This window comes from Pipistrellus hanaki (assembly GCF_964339955.1).
Source record: "Pipistrellus hanaki genome assembly, chromosome: 11".
NCBI classification, from domain to species: Eukaryota; Metazoa; Chordata; class Mammalia; order Chiroptera; family Vespertilionidae; genus Pipistrellus; species Pipistrellus hanaki.
In genome coordinates this window covers 23,615,920-23,631,457 of record NC_140513.1, presented here as the reverse complement: position 1 = coordinate 23,631,457, position 15,538 = coordinate 23,615,920, and the positions used below count along the sequence as shown (strand labels likewise).

Genomic DNA, 15,538 nt, shown 5'->3' with positions numbered 1-15,538 from the left:
ACCGAGCATGCTGTCCTTGGCTCTGCCCTCCTGGGCTTATGTGACATTGGAATCCTTTCTCAGAACCGCACCTGTGTGGGGTGGAGGAGAAAGCTGGGCCCTGGTGTTGCCCAGATCCAAGTTTGAATTCCAACCTCCCTCTTTGCAGCTGGGTGACTTGGGTTGAGTTCCTTAACCTCTTTGAGCCTCAATTTCCCAACTTGTGAAATGGAGATACAAAATGCCCTCTGTCCAAAGCTCCAGGGAGAACTAAATGGGTAAGTGAAAGTGTAGGGCTGTGCATGGGGACTTGGCCTTTGGTTAGTGCATTTGAAAGGTCGGCTGCTATTTTCATCATTGTTAAATTCAGCCTTGCTTCTGTTGTAGTTAGTTGGTTGATGAGCAAAGCACCCAGTTCCATTCCAATTTCCTGTAGACTTTTAACGAGTGCTTCTGCTCTATGCACAAAGGCTCTTTAAACTTTAAAGCCTGCAGAACTCTGCAGGGCCTCCAAGGTACAAGGAGCTATTTCAAGTGAACACCCTGGGGAGACACTGTGTGTGGCAGGAGAATGTCAGTTCAGTACCAGGCCCTTGCCTCCCCCCACACCACACCAGGGGCTCACTCCCTGCAGAGTGGGCCCTCCACCTCTCTGGTTCCTCCAGGTCTCACACAGCCTGACCTAACCCTCAGACCACACAGCCTTCTGGGGAAGAGCTTGGGCAGATCCAGCCCCAACCATCTGTGCTGCCAGCAGGCCCTCCCTAGCTACTGTTTCCTCATCTGCAGAGGCTCCCAGGGCTGAAATGTCACGTGTAGATGCACTGTTTGCTCCAGAACAGGGACAAAGAAATGGTGCTCTGCTTGCTTTACCCCTCACCTCTCAGCTTCTGTATGCCATCTGTGAACTGAGAGCTTTGAAAGATGAGTGCTCTAAACTGCCACCTGCTCTATCTAGTGTAACCTGGGACCTGCCCAAGAGAGAGGGGATATGTCATGTCTGGGTCTCCATGACAATGACTTTCAATGTGGGCATGAGGGAATGGAAGAGAATGAAAGAGGAAAGTAACAGCTTTAACCGTATCTGTATTTGCTTTAAATCCCTAGCAGCTCCCACTGCTCACAGGATAAAAGACAAAAGTTCTTAGCTAGGCATTCAAGACTCATGGAAACTGGCTCTAAATTGTTTCTAGCCTCGGCAAATTTCCTGTCCCACCAGATATGCCAGCCTCCTGGAATTCATACTGATTTCAAGCGTAAAGTTAGCACAGCTGTCTGGCCCTCTGTCTTCAGCCCTCCTTCCCTGCTGGGTTCTTGTAGCACCCATCCCGCTCACTGTCCATGGCCAGCTCAAATGCTCTTCTCTGGAGCCTTGTTGGAACCCTTTCTCTGAGTGGGGCCAGTCCCTTCCCCCCTTGTCCCCAGGTCCCTGTGTTCCTGATTCCTTAGAGAGGTACCTGCTTTCTTCAACAGGTGCAAGCCACCTGAGGACAAGGGCAGGCCTGATGGTAAACCTAAGCCCAGGAGGGAATCTGGCGCAAACAAGGTATTTGAGAGTTTGCAGGATGAATGGACGGATGACACTCAGAGACCACTTACAGCTGGGAAAACTTCTAGTTAACCCTTTCTGTTCCTGGAGTGAGTGTCACGGAAGGGGGTCAGGGACCTAGGCTTTCTGTCCTCCCAGTATACTTCCTTGCTGTGATTTTGGGCAAGGGAGTTCCTCTCTCTGAGATGCTTCACAATGGAGATGATGCCCTGCTTACCTCTGAGGCTGGGTTAACAGACATACAATCACTGAGTAAGCTCTCCATGGCCATGCAGCTGGTGCTGAGACCTCTGGCCAGTGCTGGAAAGGGGAAAGCCAAGGGAAGCCAGCTCCTGGGAGCTTCTCCCCTTGTCTGAGGTGCCAAGGATGAAATGAAATAGCCTGAACTCCAAGATCCTTCACAGTCAGGGGATTTGGGAACCCCAGGAGCCTGGCTTTGGTTCTGTCCTTCAGGCTGTGGCCACTGCACGTACCTTAAGCTTCTTGACACTGGTGCAGGGGTCATTGGAAAAGCTCTCGGTGTCTGAAATCTCGATGTCCTCACCATACAGAACCCCGGTCAGGTCATTCCTCACCTGTCAGAGAGAAAAAGTGGAGGGTGGGTGTTCTGGTGGCCACAGAAAGGGCTGGTTCAGAGAGGTTGTCAGTGAGTGAGGTGATTTTCTCCACTAACATCGAAAAGGAGTGGTTTTTATTTTCATTATAAAATAGATCACCCTGTGGGGCCTGGCATACGGGCACGAGGCGGCCAGACAGGGAAGGGGCTTATTCAAGTTTCCCAGGAATTTTCTGGAAAAATCAAGAGGAGCATTCAAGTCTCTGGACTTAATGCTGGTGTTTCTTCAGTGTCTGACTGACTCCAAACCAGACTATTCAAGTACATCCCAACAGTATTTATATTTTGTATTAATTATTTGTAATCTTACTTAACTTACAGGGTGAAGAAATAGCCAAGACATTCAAATGGACAATGCAGAATGGAGAAAAGAGTAAGGGGTTATGAACCAGCCTGCAGTGTTAAACATATCTACATGTCTGCTGACACAGAATGACTAACATCGATATGCTTGAAAGGCAGAGGGCTGCCAACTCCAGTGTTCACCAGGACCAACAAGGAAAGAAATTGCAGAGTGGTAGGGACTGTAGCAAACTGGCAACCACATGTGTAAGGTGGCAGCTCCTATCATGCCATGCGAGAATGTTAGTCCAGAGTCACCAGAATCAGAAATCTAGATTTTTTAAATATAAGATCCCCATATTTTAAAATATTGGTAGTATTTTGAATTTTGAAAAGTTAGGACCAAACCAAAGAAATCTGCAGTGTGTATCTGGTCCATGGTCATGGGTGTGCATAAAGCAATGGAAACTGGATCGTGTGTTTTAGTAGCAAGAACTGGGTGAAGGATGTGGAACCCAGGGTTAGTCCTGCTCTGTCACTGACTTGCTTGTGATCTTGGACTCTCTAAGTGACCGTCTCCCTCTAGTCTCCAGTTTCTTCCTATTTGAGAAGATGATCCTTAAAAGCACTTCTTGTTCATTTCCATTAGGGTGGCTATTATTAAAAATCAGAAAATATTGGTGTGGATGTAGAGAAATGGAAACCCTTGGGCACTGTTGGTGGGAATGTAAAATGGTGCAGCTGCTGTAGAAACAGAATGGTGGTTCCTCAGAAATTAAACCTAGAATTTCAATGTGATCCAGCAATTCCACTTGTGGGTATAGACCCAAAATAAACAAAAGCAGGGACTTAAAGAGATATTCGCACTCCCACATTCACAGTACCACTATTCACAATACCCAAAAGTCCATCAATGGATAAATTGATAAGTAAATTGTAGTATATTGATATAATGGAATATTATTTAACCTGAAAAAGGAATGGCATTCTGACACATGCTACAACATGGATGAACCTTAAAGGTTTTATGCTACATGAAATAAACCTGGCACAAAAAAGACAAATATTATTTCACTTATATGAGGTACCTAGAAGAATCAAATTCATAGAGACGGAAAGCAGAACAGCAGCTCTTTGGGGTTGGGGGAGGAAGGATTGGGGAGTTACTGTTTATGGATATAGTTTCTGTTTGGGAAGATAAAAGAGTTCTGGAGATGGCTGGTGGTGCTGGTCGTAAAACAACATGAATGTACTAATCACCACTGCACTGCACACTTAAAATGGTAAGTTTTATGTTATGTATATTTTACCACAATACAAAAGCACTTCTTGTTTCAAAAATTGGTAGCCCAGCCGGTATGGCTCAGTGGTTGAGCATCAACCCATGAACTAAGAGGTCACTTGTTTGACCCACTCAGGGAACTCGCCTGGGGTTGTGGCTTGATCTCCAGTAGGGGGCCTGCAGGAGGCAGCTGACCAATGATTCTCTCACATCATTGCTGTTTCTATTCCTCTCCTTCTCTCTCTCTAAAATCAATAAAAATATATTTTTTAAAATGGTGATTATTCCAATGCACATATAAAAATGTTTTGAATAATTTGGCCCTGAATATTGCAAGATGGTCACTGGGAAGACAAAGGGAACAAATGGACTTCAGTAGGAACTGCTGTATTTTATTTCTTTAAAAGAAATATTACACAAATGTACTGAGAGTGAAACTGACACAGGGTGAAGCTTGTCCATCCTTCATTTTTACTTCCATTTTGATAGGAGAGTGGGAACTAGTTGTATGAAAAAAAAATGTTGACTTTGCTATTACAGTTTACTTTTCCTGCCTCAATTTCTTGCTGGATGCAGGGGAGAGGGCATGATTTGTTTTGTGTGTCACGAGGGTGTTGTGCAACAATTAAATATAGGCAGTGTGCAAACACGCCCTTGCTGGAGGCAGTGCAGCTGGATGCACACACTGCTGGGCTTGCACAGACAGGCCCCAGCTCTCCACTTGCATGCCACCCAAATTTGGGGAACTACTCCTGCTCTCACGTCTGTTCACCTCTAAAATGGGGGCAACACAGCATGTAGCTCACAGGCTTGTCTCGGGGCCTAGTAAAAATACTGAGTACGTGGAATGGCTTTGTAAATCCTAAGCCTCTCTGCACTGCCTAAAAGCGGGAATGAGCACTTCCAGGCTTCAGGCAAGGCATCAAGGTAGTCAGTGGCGTGGGTATCTATCTTTGTATAAGCGTGTGCTTGAAAGCTGTATGTAATTATGGCAGACAAAATATTTCATAGGTGGTCAGAACTCAAAACAAATAAAACCAAAACACCCTGGAGGTCATCTCACTCTGCCCCTAATTTCATAAATGAGGAAACTGAGTTGTGACTCCCAGCCTAGTGCTCTCTGCATGCTCCCAGGATGGCTCCTCTGGATCCTGCCAGATGTGGATAGTTCCTGAGGCCTGATGAGTCCGAACAGGTCAGAACAGCTGTTTGGTGCAATCAGCCCTCACTGTCCATAATTTCAGCACCAAGAAGTCTGTGCTCAGCTTGAGTATTTAATCTAATGGACTTTTCAAGGGAAAGCAAATGGAGGAAACCAGTAATGAATGGTATTTTAAAATAACCAACGCATGGAAAAGAAAATGTAATTGATCTTCCTCACAAGGAAAAGTATCCACACCCTCACATGTGGCTAGAAGGGTCATTCAGTTCACTGGGCAAAGACTTACTTAGCAAATCTGAAAAATCACCATTTTTTTTTTCCTTCTGGAACTGCAGGTATGTCTTGTTAACAGAGTCAATATCTTTTGGCATTTAGTTATAAACTGCATTTCTGCAAAGAGAATCCTATTTTTTATTCAATTCCATTGTAAAAGCAGAACTGTGTTCTGGAAAAGAAATAACCCTTCATTCTCAAGAAAATAAAATATACACACACTCAAGTATAGCTAGGGTCCCACTGCATATTAGATCTAGGGAGGGAGACACCAGGAGTCTGATTTGGTAGAAGGCCCTGGCTGCCCTGGAAGGGAGGAGAAGGGATGAGATGGGCACTGATGGGAGGGGATAGAGAAGAAGGCTGCCCCATCACCTGCGAGGGAGGACCTGGATGGCCAGTGTTGCAGAGGAGAGATGAGCTGGGCACCTAGTGATATAGAAAGGGGACAGGGAAGGGTTGGGTTCTTAAAGGCAAGGGCTTTGGGGCCAGTTCACAGAGCTGAGGTCACCTAAGAAAGAACTCCCCTTGCTTTCAGAGCACAACTCTGGGCTCTACCATGGAATCAAATCCCTAAGGAGCTAAAGTCACTTGGCACCACAGCAAAGAACAGGTGTGTCAGAGGCAATAGCTCTTGACTTTTTCCCCCTCAGGAACTGGTATGAGTTCTCCAAAGAGGACATATGAATGGCCAACAGACATATGAAAAGATGCTCAATGTCACTATTAATCAGAGAAATGCCAATTAAAACCACAATGAGATATCACTTTACACTTGTCAAATGGCTATCATAATAACAATAAGTGTTGACGAGGATATAAAAAAAATGGAGATTGGTAAAGTCACTGTGAAAAACAGTATGGAGGCTCCTAAAAAAAATTAAGAATGAAACTGCCTTATGACCCAGCGATTTCACTTCTGGGTATATATCTATAAAAAACCCAAAACACTAATTTGAAAGAATATATGCAGCCCTATGTTACTTGTAGCATTATTTATAACAGCCAAGCTATGGAAGCACCTAAATGCCCACCAATAGACAAGTGGATAAAAAAACTGTGGTTCATACATACAATGTAATATTATTCAGCTATAAAAAAGAATGAGAACTTACCATTTTCAATAGCATGGATGGACCTAGAGAGTATTATGCTAAGTGAAATAAGTCAGTCAAAGAAAGACAAATACTATATGACCTCACTTATATGTGAAGCCTAAGAACAATATAAACAAAATAGAAACAGACTCTTGGATACAGAGAAGAGACTGATGGTTGCCAGAGGAGGGGGAGTTAGGGGATTGGGTGAAAAGGTGAATCTGGTTGTATTTATCGGGGAGAGTGACAAAGTGGCTCAGTGGGGCAGTTGAGGAGTGTAAAGGTCATAAGGAGTGACACCAATGCTCAGGCCTCCCCAGCAGCATTAGGATTAAAGATTCAAATCCAAAAATTTAAACCAAGGATTTTAGCAGTCTTCTAGGGAAATCCAACATCTTAAAAGAAAAGTCAAGAGCCAGGAAGAATCAATGGCTTTTGTGGAAAAGCCCAGAGCAGTGGAGACAGTCCTGCTCAGGGTGAGCAGGGAGAAAAATGTCATCAGGTCAGATCAGCTATCCGAACAGCAGGTCCTGTGGGTCTGCAGACAACTTCCCAATCAGTTGACTCACTGGGCTATGGGAAAAGGGGTGAAAGGGTCTTGTCACTTCAATAAAGCCATCACAATGGCCTAGAGCCTCCAGCTGACTGAGCACACAGCTTCCATCCACACACTAGGCGTCAGGTAAACAGACTGGTTTTCATCCATCCTGTGAGATATAGGTGGAGAAGTGGGCAAGTGGGAGGAGGAAAAGGAGCTGAGAGAAAAAGATGGGATGCTAATGCAATTGCAAAAGGGACAGATTATTTAGAAGTTTCTGGCTTAGCCTAACTCAGGCCATGTGACCCATTTTAAGTGTATTGTGGGTCCACTGAGTTCCCTCAGGGAGGCTGTCACCAGCTCTGAGCAGACCAGAGTGTCAGTCTACCTTCAGGGCCCCCTCCCTGCCCTGAAGCCTGCACCTTTGCACTAATCACACGTCAACTGCCCAGATGATGCTTGGCATGCCCACTCTCTGGAAATCACCAAGTGACTGAGCTTATGAAAGAACTGCATTATGTGCCCCACTTTGTATAATTTCCCTGTGTGTCAGTCTGCTCTCTCTACCTATCTCATCCCTGCTTCAAGGGCCCAAGACCATATCTGCATGTCCTACCAGGGTCCTGTCCCCCTGCAACATTCTGCTGCCCACAGGTAGGGCCAATGAACTCTCTGCCCCCACAAATCCCCTGCCCTCCTGCAAGGAGCCTTCTCAGACCTCAGGCCCTCAGTCTGGGCTCCTGCTTCATTCCCAGGGCTGGAATTCCATCTCATGCCCAGGCACTACCTGGCTACTAGGCTTGAGGCCTTTCTGGACAACTACCTAATGCCTGATCATTTCAGAATGGGGTCCTGTTTGTTCTTGTCAGTCTCGCTCTCTCATTCATTCATTCCTTCGTTTGTTCGTTCATTCAGTCATGATATTGACATCTCTTCTGCTTTAGGCACCATGTGAGGTGGTAATGGGGTTCCAATCGATGAGCAAAACCATTTACTTTCCTGGGTCTCTATCTAATGGGAGTGAGAGACATTAATCAGGTGACCACCCTGGTTAGCCATCAAGACAAGGGCACTCAAGTTCAGGGGCATGTTTCTGAGAGAAGCTGCCATAGAGAGATCAGGAGGTAGGCAGGCAGAAGGCTTTCCAGTTGATCAGCGGCATGTACAAAGGTCCTATGGTGGGAGGGAGCGAGTGGGGAAACTAGAAGAGCCGGACGAGGCTAGAGCAGAATGTGGGCCAGGCAGGGGGAAGACTGATGGCAAGAAATGGGAAAGAAGAGGAGGTGGGGAAGACCACAAGGGTCTCATAATTCAAGTGAGAGAGTCTGGTCTTGAGCTTAAGCACATAGGAAGCAGTTACAAAGCTTCAGGGAGGGGATGGCATGATTAGAAATGTGTTTTAAAATGATGACTCAGGCTGCTGTGGGACCAATGAGGGGCCAAGGCCATGGAGGGGGCAACAGAATCATCCAGGTAAGAGATTCTGGAGGCTGGAGAAGGAGATGGTGGCGGAGGTGGCAGAAAGTGGCTCACCTGAGGATACATTTGGGGCAATTAATAATCTCTATTAGTCCTCAATCCCTGTGTAACAAATTACCCAAAATTTAGTGGCTTAAAACAAGAAAAATGTGTTTTACACTTTTCCACAGATGAGGAATGGGGGGGCCACTCAGCCGGGTGGTTGGGGCTCAGGGTCTTCCATGAGGCCGTCAAGATGTTGGCTGGACTGCAGTCACCTGAAGCCATCAGGGCTGCACGTTAGAATCACTGTTTCAAAAAAACACTGATACCCCTGCTGATTCTTAGACCAAGTAGAATCTCTGGGACAGGACCGTGGCATTAGCATTTTTAGAGCTCTCCTGATGATTCCTGTGTGCTGCTAAAGTTGAGAACCACTAAATTTAGAAGTAAAAGCAACAGAACTGCCAGCCTCACAACTGGGTTCCAAGCTTACCTGAACCCCCGAAGTCACCTACCCTCACCTTCTTCAGGTCCAGGGCCCCATCTTCCTTCACCAGCCTGGACTCCTCCCCTGCCCTCTGCTGCCCCCTCTAATAGTCACGCCTCATCTTTAATGCCTGATCCTCTGCTCGCCCCCAGTACCACAAGCAGAGCCTGCCCACGTCAGAAGGGAGACTGAAGAGAGGGAAAGGAGGGAGAAAAGCATGAGAGAGAGAAAATGAGAAAGGGAGAAGAGAGAGGCAGTGTATTATTACAGCTACAAGTTACCAGGTTGCCACCCCACGTCCCAGGCGGAAACCTCTGACAGAGCAAGTGAATGCACAATGAAGGCAGTGGACAGTGTCAGGGACCAGGACACTTGGCTTCTGTGGCCAGTAGTTCCCAAGTCAACTTCCCCAACGAGGCCACTGCCCCCGCTCAGGAATCATCCAGAAAGGCAGAGATCCAGGAAAAGAAGGGGAGAACCAAGTCTGCACCACATGCACTTTACAACTCTTTGAAAATTCTAATTAGGTTACTGAAATGAATTTGAGAGCAAAGCGAATTCCCAGGTCTCCTATGGAAGCCGAGGTAACCTACTTTGTCATTCAAATGCACTGGCTATATATAGCCCTGGATTGTGCTGAAATGTCACTCCTCTTACCTGACTAAAGCGTGTAATTATAGATTTACTTCTATTCATTCATGAAATGTGTCTTTACTTGATTAAACAGTTCATTCAAGTAAAACCCATTAAAATATGGAACATGTTAAAATGTGGCTCGTTAGAGGCAGAGGGCATCACTGTCGTTAAATGCTAATTAGGATAAACAGGCATTTGAAACACTCAAATCTTTGAATAATTCAGGTCATTTTTACTGGGGCTGGAGCTCCCCAGAAACCGCCATTAATTTAAACTAATTAAAAAATTAGCCTCGAGAAGAGGAGACCAAAGCAGGAAGTGATGGCTGACTTCAAACAAGAAGGGCTGTCACGTGGGAGAGAAGGCACCTGGTTCTTGGCACCCCCTGGCAGAGGGGGGACAGCAGGTAGATGATTCAGGAAAGTCGAGTTTGGTCCAAAGCCAACAGGAACTTTCTTATTTTTATTTTTATTTTTATTTATTATTTTTTTTTTAAAATAAGTTTTTATTTTTCATATTATTACAAATGTTCCTTCCCCCCCCCCCCCCACCATTGCTCTCCTCCACCAGGTTCCCACCCCACCCTCTGCCCTTTCCCCTCTCCCCATTGTCCTCATCCATAGGTGCACAGTTTATGTTCAGTCTCTTCCCACGCCCCCCTCTCCCCTTTTCCCCAAGAATCGTCAGTTCACTCCCCTTCCATACCTCTGATTCTATTATATTCAACAGTTAATATTGTTCATCAGATTTTTTTAATTTCCTTGGTTTTTAGATTCACTTGTTGATAATTACGTATTTGTTGTTCATAATTTTTATCTTTGTTTACTTTCTCTTCTGAAAGAACCCCCTTCAGCAATTCATATAATTCTGGTTTGGTGGTGATGAACTCCTTTAGCTTTTTTTTTATTAGTGAAGCTCTTTATCTGGCCTTCGATTCTGAGTGATAGCTTCGCTGGGTAGCTTATTTTTGGCTGTAGGTTCTTGCTATTCATCACCTTGTATATTTCTTGCCATTCCCTTCTGGCCTGCATGGTTTCTGTTGAGAAGTCAGCTGACAATCGTATAGGTGCTCCTTTATAAGTTACTACCTTCTTTGCTCTTGCTTCTTTTAATATTCTCTCTTTATCTTTTGCTCTTGGAATTTTAATAATGATGTGTCTCGGTGTGGTCCTCTTTGGATTCCTTTTGTTTGGAGTTCTGTGCACTTCCTGGACTTGTAAGTCAAATTCTTTCACCAGGTGGGGGAAGTTTTCTGTCACTATTTCTTTCAGTATGTTTTCGATATCTTGCTCTCTCTCATCTTCTGGAACCCCCATAATTCTGATGTTGGTTCGCTTGAAGTTGTCCCAGAGGTTTCTTACATTATCTTCAATTTTCTGGATTCTCTTGCCTTCTAGCTTCTGTGGAGGAGTGTCTTCTGGCTCTTTATGTTCCAAATCTTTGACTTGATTCTTGCGATCTTCCCTTCTGTTTTTAGGACTCTGTAGAATATTTTTTATTTCAGACAATGTATTCTTTATTTCTTGTTGTTCCCTTATCATTTCTTGATGGTCTCTTTTCATATCCTCATAGGCCTTATCCATCTTTTCTAGGAAATTCTTGAAAAACCTTATAAGCGTAGATTTGAACTCTATATCCAGACGCTTTTTGTCCTCCATTTCTTTCGTTTGTGATCTATTTTGTTGTCGCATTTCGCAGTTACAGATGGGACGGGGTTTCAGGGTGGAGCCTGCAGCTTTGGCTTCCGTCAGCCCCGCCCTATGCGGGTCCTTCAGTGCTCGCTGCCGGCGCCTCTGAAAGGTGCCCTCGATTTTTGCCTGCTGCCAAACAGTCTATGCTCTCCCCCAATGAGCCCGGTATTGGGGTTCAGTTCAGTTGGAAGTGGAGTTGGACGTGGCGTTCAGAGCAGTCTGGAGCCCCAGTCTCCTTCCCGTCAGGGCAATCCCGCGGCACAGCCGACCGTCCCTTCTCTGCGCGCTGTGTGTGCGCCTCCGGGACCTCCTTTCTCCGCTACCCCGGGGTTCCGACTTACAGCCCAGCTCCCTATGGCTGAGCCTGAGTCCCCGGGGTCTGGCCCAGAACGGGGGTTCAGAGCAGTCGGGGGCCCAGCACAGTCGGAGTTTTATCTCCTTTCCGCTAGGGAACGCCCGCCAGGCACTCGGCCTCCCTCCTCTCCGGCTCCGTCCTCTCCTCGCGCCGCGTGTCTCCGTACCTTGGGCTTTTACAGCTCCTCCGCGCTTCCTTCTGGTTTTCTCCTTGCTTCTTGTTGTAGGATTTCCAGTCAGTCGACTTTCCTGTAGTTCTGGGTAATGTCCATTTTATATTTTAGTTGTATTTTATTAAAATTGTTGTGTGCGGCTGCGGCTAGTTGCCTACCCGAGCAGCCATCTTGGATTCTCTATTTTTATTTTTTTTTTAAATATATTTTATTGATTTTTTACAGAGAGGAAGGGAGAGAGATAGAGAGTTAGAAACATCGATGAGAGAGAGTCATAGATCAGCTGCCTCTTGCACACCCCCTACTGGGGATATGCCCGCAACCAAGGTACATGCCCTTGCCGGAATTGAACCCAGGACCTTTCAGAGTCCCCAAGCCGACGCTCTATCCATTGAGCCAAACCGGCCTCAGCAACAACAGGAACTTTCTAAAGATGGAGAAGGCTGCTTTGTGGATAGTGAGCTCCCTGCATCAAAATAAATGTGTAAATAGAATCTGGTCAGGATGCTTGCGAGGAGATTCTTGCACCACCAATGCTTATGGTTCCAAGAGAACAAGTGTTTGAAAATTCCACATGCCCTCATTCTTTGCCTTTTCGAATTTTATAGTTGCTAAAGCAATACTCTGAACCTCTGAAATGTTTCAAACACTTGGAGCATGGATTTAAATTCCTGTAGAAACATCTGTGTGTTTATATTTCCACCTTTCCAACCTGATGAGTTTTCATTGAAGAAATTGTTCCTTTAGTTTAATGAAGCCATCTAGTTTTCAGATATCTGCAAATATCTGATTTCTTAATAACCTGTAATAAAAATTTAATGAAAGTAAATTTTTTAAAAGGAAAAGTACATAAACAATTTGTATTAGATCTATTGTATATATGTGGTACTTGCACATGGGCAGTACATGGGTATATATGCAGCTATGTCCATGTGAAGACCATAGATACATGTGTGACACCTGCATGTTCACATTACAGAGCCAGCAGGTTGAATGGTGACCACCCAAAAAAAAGGTATGTTAAAGTCCTATCAGAATCTACTAATTTAACTGTATTTGGAAAAAGGGTTTTTGCAGATGTCATTACTTTAAGAATCTCAAGATGAGATAATCCTGGATTACCTGAGTGAGCTAATAATACCGTGTTTCCCCGAAAATAAGACATCCTCCGAAAATAAGATCTAGCACATGGAAAGATAAGACATCCCCTGAAAATAAGACCTAGCGCAACTTTGGGAGAAAAAATTAATATAAGACACTGTCTTATTTTCAGGGAAACAGGGTAAGTACTTATTAGAGAAATGAAGGGGAGATTTGGGACATAGAGACGTGAGGGAAAAGGCCATGTGAAGACAGGGACAGAGATTGGAGTGATGTGGCCACCAGCCAAAGAGCAGCTAAAACCACCAGAAGCTGGAGGAGGCCTGGAAAAATCCTCCCCTGGAGCCCTTGGCGGGAGAATGGCCTGCTAACACCTAGATTTTGGAGCTCTGGTCCCCAGAACTGTAAGAAGTAAATTTCTGTTGATTTATGCCGCCCAGTGTGTGGTGATTTATTACGGAAGCCCCAGGGAATGAATACACTTGGGGCCTCCTGAGACTTGACTGCTTGCTGGTCCAAACCAGGATCCTGGCTTCCTCTCCTGTCCACACCTCACGCCACAGGTGAAGCTTTCTAAAGGCACTCTGGCTTTCCGGACTGATGGCCACTTGTCCAGCTACTCATTTGTGGCTTTTCTCACTTCCTGAGAGTTACCAAGAGCAGGGAAACAGTGGAGGACCGGAGTGGCAATGTTATGAGATGTGGGAGTCCAGGTGGAGGCCTGCCAGCCTCATGGGCCTCAGTGGAGGCTCAGGAATCCAGGCCACAACTTTGGGCTGGTTCGCAGACTAACTATGAGTACTGGGCTGTCACATCCATTCCCCAACTACCACAGTAGCTCCTTGAGGGAAGAGTGTTGTTGGATTTCGGGGATCTGGCATTGTTCCTGGAATGCAGTAGGTACTTAAAGCTATGAGATGAACAAGAGAATGAACAAATGCACACTGAGGATGCATAGCATATGTCCAGGCTGAGATGCAATGGGGTAAATATTCTGAGCCCAGAAGAGTTCACGATCAATCTTGAGCCAGTCTTAGAGGAAGGAGACAGATGCCCAGGGCTGGGCTGCATGTCTCAGCTTGAGGACATGGTTACTGATGCAGGTGCTCTGAGGGCTCTGTGAGTATCCATGGGGCCCGAGGGCAGGCAGAGTTCCCTGAGGACATTCCTCTTCCCTTCTTACCCTGGCACAGGGATGTGAGGACCTGTGATCTGAGCCCAATATGGCCACTCACATCAAGCCCTTATGACAGCTCCCACCTGCTAGTGGACCTTTAGCAGATTGGAAGGGGGACCTCAGCAGGCAGAGATGGCCAGTGACAGACAGGCCCCCATACCCAGGACCCACCCAAGACATCTCTGTCTTCCCTTGCAGCCCTCACTGCCATCTTTCCATTATGGCAGTCCTTCAAGGGGAGAGTCTGTAGGCCATGGTGCCCTCTTTTCTGGCCACTGCTTCCTCCCCAGGGGCCACATCCCAGGACCACACTGTAGGCCAGGAAAATGCTGGAGCTACCTGCATCAGGAAGGGACCGGTGACTTGAGAGCTAGGGCCCTCTGGCTCGCAAATCAGCCATCCTCCCAATTTTAGTTCCAAAGAACCGAGGAGGTAGGACCAGGCTCAGGCTCCCTTCTTAAAAAACACACAAAACCTCCTGTAGCCCCCCGCCCCCAGCTGGCAGTCTTCTCTTTGCTTCGCTTTTTTCAAGGAGCTCACCACTCTGCTGGCAGTCAGCAAAGTCAGGTTACACTGAGCTGTGGGGAATTAAATTAGCTATCAGAACCTCATTGCTTTCCTGTGACAAAGTGCCTATTGCTTTAATTGAAGCAGACTCATGGGACCAAACCAATATTTACAGAAATATTTGGATATTAATAAAACAGGGATATTATCCAGTTAAGATGATGAATACAAACCTCTATAGGAAATCAGCCAGATGCAGAGTGCATCTCTGACACCAAAATAGAGGAGGGCTATTAGAGAAATCACACCTGAGAGCATCAAAGGAAGCAGAATGCAAAATCGCTCCCTGGCTTGCAGAGTCCCAACCCTGCTCTCTGTCCCTGCCAGAGGAATGGCTGAGGGGATGGGGGGTCCAGGTTTGTGGAGACACCCCACCTGCATTTCCAGAGGAGCTGTCACCAAGACCAGGTCACCAACTTGGCACATGGGCCTCAAGGAGAAGGCCAAGGAACAGTATGAGAAGCCACCAGGAAGTCAATATTGGCTGCTTCAGAGGCCGAACTTTCCAGTAAGAAAGTGATCCAAGGATGGAGAGGCCTTCCCAGGAGGGTGAGCTCCCCATCACTGTGGGTGTGCAGGCAGAGGTGGAATTGCTCAGAAGGGATTCAGGCGTCAGACAGAGGAGCAAAAGGGATTGCTGAAAGCCCTGGGAAGGTCTCGAATTCTTAAACCTGTTCCCCAGTTACGAGAGCACAGATGCTGAGGCTCTCAACCCTGCAGAACAAGGACAGCTCCAGGCAGCTCCCTAAGCTGGAGAAGCAGCAGGATCCAAGTGCCCACCTCTCCCTTCCAGGGGGAGCTAAAGGACTCCTCGGAGACCCTGGGGCATCACCGCCCTTGTTAGGTGCAGCTTCCTTTTCAGTTGTACATTCCCAAGCCGTTTTGTGGCCTCCACTCTGGAGTTCTGCCTGATGCCCTACAGCCCTAGCACTTAAAGCCCTCCTCCTCCTCCTTCTTTAAAACATTTTTTCTTTATTGATTAAGGTATTACATATGTCCTTATTCCCCTACTATTCCCCCCCCACACACACACACACACTCGTGTTCATGTCCTAACCCCCCTGGTGCCCGTGTCCATTGCTTATGCTTATATGCATGCATACAACTCCTTTG

At 46.3% G+C, this 15,538-nt stretch overlaps 1 protein-coding gene across 1 annotated transcript in view; it reads right to left on the bottom strand.

The window, feature by feature from the left end:
* The window catches only part of GABBR2 (gamma-aminobutyric acid type B receptor subunit 2), a 309,555-nt gene that overhangs the window by 145,067 nt on the left and 148,950 nt on the right, over positions 1-15,538 (bottom strand). The window contains exon 4 of the mRNA XM_084898711.1: positions 2,002-2,103. Within this exon, the coding sequence (XP_084754837.1) occupies positions 2,002-2,103 (102 nt within the window). The remainder of the gene's footprint in view (positions 1-2,001; positions 2,104-15,538) is intronic.